This window comes from Cyphomyrmex costatus, unplaced genomic scaffold (genome assembly GCF_001594065.2).
Source record: "Cyphomyrmex costatus isolate MS0001 unplaced genomic scaffold, Ccosl1.0 scaffold983, whole genome shotgun sequence".
Lineage (NCBI taxonomy): Eukaryota > Metazoa > Arthropoda > Insecta > Hymenoptera > Formicidae > Cyphomyrmex > Cyphomyrmex costatus.
The window spans coordinates 49393-53825 of NW_017280576.1; the positions used below are offsets into that span (position 1 = coordinate 49393).

General features: G+C 37.6%; 1 protein-coding gene across 1 annotated transcript; it reads right to left on the bottom strand.

Moving 5' to 3' along the window:
* Positions 1–425: 425 nt before the first annotated feature.
* LOC108782253 (craniofacial development protein 2-like) lies at positions 426–1958 on the bottom strand. The gene is made up of 3 exons (XM_018550470.1): positions 1206–1958; positions 771–1127; positions 426–704 (listed from the first exon to the last, which is right to left on the bottom strand). Exons 1-3 carry the CDS (start codon positions 1956–1958, stop codon positions 426–428), a joined length of 1389 nt encoding a protein of 462 aa, XP_018405972.1.
* Positions 1959–4433: the final 2475 nt, after the last annotated feature.

Below are 4433 nucleotides of genomic sequence, written 5' to 3' on the forward strand. Positions count from 1 at the left end.
CTCTTGGGCATAATCCATAATCGATGAACACAAAAAAAAACTCTTATACAATGTATGTACATACAATGTATGTACCGTGTATAAATATCTCACTTACTCTTTGGCCGTTCACTCGGCTCTTACTGAAATAAAAACATCTTTGATATTTTAGCCACTTCGGCTTGGAAAACAAAACGATAAACTAAAAAAAAACAAACGGACAAACTATATCCGCGCGCGTCTCCGCCGTGCTCCAATGTACTCTCTGTCACCACGCACCAAGGAGTTGCGTGTCGCGAGATGCGGCCCGTGGCTGGCTCGCCAGCGACGGTGGCAGTGTTCAGTAGGGTTATTCCTCGCCAGTTCTTACATTCACGGAGATCACCTTTCTTTGGAATTGTGATGATTATTCCTTGTTTCCATTTCGCCGGGATGCTGCCTGTGTCTCATACTTCTGTTATAATGGAGGCAAGTGTTTTCGCCGCAAATGATGGATCAGTTTTAAGTAATTCCGGTGCGATGCCGTCACTACCTGCGGCTTTGTTGTTCTTAAGTTTCTTTATTGCTAATCTGATTTCAGCAACTGATGGTGACTTTGTGCTGATACGAGATGATGTTGTATAGTCTATGTCGCAGTTATCTATTGTTGGGTCGTCGTGTTTAAAGAATTCTACCCATCGATTAAGTTGTTGTTGTTCCGTAGTGAGAATATGGCCATCGCTGTTCTTAATTTATGGAATGCTTGTAAAATGGCCGGTGATCCTCCTGATACATTGGTATGTTTTGCGCACGTCCTTTTGTTCCGCCGCCACTTCAGCGTCATTGATGATGTTTTCTTCGAATTTACGACGATCTCTTCTTGCCATTTTCTTGATTTGTTTTTCTATGTTGTTATATCTTGCAAGGGTTACATCACTTCGGATCTGGTTTAGTTGTTGATTTAATGTTTTTCTTTGTTCGATTAAATCCCAGGTTTCATTCGTGATCCACATTTTACGGGTACTGTTTTTGATCCCGATGACTTCATTTGCGGATTCTACGTATGCTTTTTGCACTAATTCCCATTTTTCCTTCGCACTTATTGTAGGACTGATATTATTAACTTTGGCTGTTACAGTTTCACAGAAGTTCCGACGTTCGCCTTTATTCTTGAATTTTTCGATATTAAATTTCTTTTGTTTTGTTCTTGTTGTTATTATATTCATTGTTCTTATGCGTATTTTTGCCACGACTAGCTTATGGTCGCTATACATGTCCGCACTACGCATTGTTCGAACATCTAGAAGAGACTTCAGGTGTTTCTTGTCAATTAGCACGTGGTCGATCTGGTTACGTGTTACTCCGTCTGGTGCTTGCCAGGTATATTTATGAATGTCCTTGTGCGGGAATCGCGTGCTGCCGATGAAAAGTCGGTTGGCCATGCAAAGATCAATTAATCGCTCGTCGTTGTTATTGCGTGCTTTTCCAAGTCCATGGCGACCCATTATTTCATCGAGGTTGTTATTATTATTGCCGATTTTCCCGTTAAAGTCACCCATGACAAGTTTGATGTCTCTTTTGTGCGCTGAGGCGATTGTGGACTGCAGTTGGTTGTAGAAATGATCTTTTTCGCTGTCGTCTGCTATTTCCGTTGGTGCATAGCATTGAATGATTGTTATATTGCGATTTTTGGCTCGGAAACGAGCGGTTATTAATCGGTCGGAGACTGGATTCCACTCCATTAATGATTTTTTAATTTTAGTGGATATAACTATTCCAACTCCATTAATGTGGGTGGTTGAATTGCCCGAGTATATCATGTAGTGATTGTCTGACGTTGTAATGTCCCCGCTGTTCTTCCACCGCACTTCGCTGAGACCTAGGATCTTAATTTTACAGCGTGTCATTTCTTTGCTTAGTTGTGCCAAACGGGATGCCTGTGCCAATGTCCGGATGTTCCATGTGCCAATTCGTATACCTTTTTGATAGCTAAGGTTCATTTCCGTTGTAACCGTCCGATATCCGAGGCTCGTATTCGTTTCTCGTATCAGCTTGTTTCGGGTTTGCGGGTGATTGGCCCACAGAATCCTATCCAGCCGTCAGAGTTATACTGACTGTCGGTTGGCCGGAGCAATCGGTGATGGCCGTTTTTGTTATTATTTTTATTTAGGAATTCTAGCTGGATTTTAACTTGGGATCTTTGGCATGGGAGGCAAATACTTTGCCAGTGCGCTACGGCCACCACAATATGTAAACATAGCAACAAATAAAATTAAATGTAAATTTATGTACATTTTTGCTTACATTAAATTTCTTATTAAGATTCATACATAAATATAAGAATTAAATTTCTTCAGCTTGTGCTCTAAGTATTATATATTATAAAAATAATAGTATATTTCCAAAAATTCAGAAATACATTCGAGAAATTATAAAAAATATATACTCAATTGATGCGTTTTTGCATGAAGGAAAGAATCTGGCAGAAAAAATAAGTCGCTCTGCCTCGCAAACCAAGATATTAAGCGTGTTTAAAGTAGAGAATTTGTTATTAATAGGTAGTGAATTTGTTTTTAAAGTAATGAATTTCATGACTGTGATTGATTTCCTAACCTACATAGTTGTCAATTTCAACGCTTAATATCTCGGTTCACACTGGCGACTTTAAACCGGACAAGCGGAAATATAATGATGCAAACAAAATTGAACAAAATAATGCAATAAAAATGGAGATATCTCCTAAACACTGAGCGCCCGTGTCTACGACGCTTTCCACCTTCCACGCCACACGGATACGTGTTCAAACGAATCTTTTCAAAAATATAAATGGAATATGCTGCAACACCCGAGAGTCAAGATGAAACACATTCGCCCCGTTCGTGGTCTCTCAATTTTCTGGAGACTGTATAGACTATAAGTTAGATGAACGATAATCTACTCATGGCTTCTTCTTATTCTTCTTCTTCGACAATACACAATAGCGACATGTGTCGCTATTGCACTGAGTGCGCTGACAGTGCGCATGTAGAGATAATAGAACTAACCAATAAACGTTCAAGTTTTAAAAGCTCATTGGTCAGTTCTATTAAACCTCCGAAGTAAAAATAAAACCTTTTTGAATTGGCATAAAGATACGAGCCGAAGTAAAATGCATTCCATTTCACGCATATATATGATATGCATAATGCATCTTTCATTCTTGTTGTTCACCAAATGTTAAACAATGATAAATGATGCATTATGCACGTATATCATGCGTGAAACTAAATGTACCCAAAGGTATAATAAATAGAATTTTAAAAAACTGAATTGAAAGAAGTGGACAAACACTTGCAAGTACACGCAAAATGGACATATAACGGATATTCCTGGGACATACAACAGACATCTTCTAGACATTTAATGGATGTCCGTAGGACATCTTCAAAATGTCTTATTTAATGTAAAGTACGTCAAACCTAAAATTTTGAATGTACGTTCATGAGTTTATCAGAAATATATTAAACATACGTAATAATGAATTTTGCGATCCAATCCCGAATATGTCTTTCGGATGTCTTATAGACGTCCTACGCTTTAAAGTATGTAGAATTAAAACCTTCAGACATCCTCCGGACATCCTATGGATGTCCAAGATTCCTGGACATAATTAGGACGTTTGAAGACATATAGTAGACGTCCGAAGGACGTCCATGTGTTGTGTGGGTAATTGCGTGGGCAAGCACTCTCCCGTAAGAAAGATTTATCGCAGATATGTTAATACATATTAATACATATATTAATACACTCGCGGACGATATTTTCAACATTTGGTTAGCCTTTCTATGGGTTTATGTTGCTTAAAGTGTTTCGGGCATATTACTATTTCACATTGTTGCTGATAACGAATTATCATTGCCATCCTTTTCGCAATTTAATTTAAATCTTTATTATTATATTTGAAAGAATAATGCAGTCCATAGCATATTCTGAATTATTTCCAATTCTACGAGAATCCGGTCAAAATCTAAAAGATTATATGACTTTGTTGTGAAACATTTTAGCGAGAAAAGATTTTAATTTTAAAGAAAATGCAGAAGAAGTGATAAAGGAACCGATAAGACTGTTTTCTTCAAAAGTATACAAAAGATGGTGTAAATCAGCACGGAATTACGAGACAATTTCATGAAAACCAATGCTTCCTGGTTAGAAAATAGATTTTTTATTCCAAAGGAGGCATTACAGATTACATATATGAACTGTGATGAACCTTCGACTTCGAATGCGGAAAATTTGAAACCATTTTCACAAATTGGTTATCGACAAAAAAAAAGACGTACTGAAGTATTACGAGTAGACAATACCTCAGAAGAGTTAGCGTTTGCTACGAAATAAAGTATGCAAGCTGCGGGTAACAAAGATATAGCTGCAATTTTGTCTCATCTTATCTATAATCCTGAAGATGCATAAAAAATAAGAGCTTTTTGTGAGGGAAA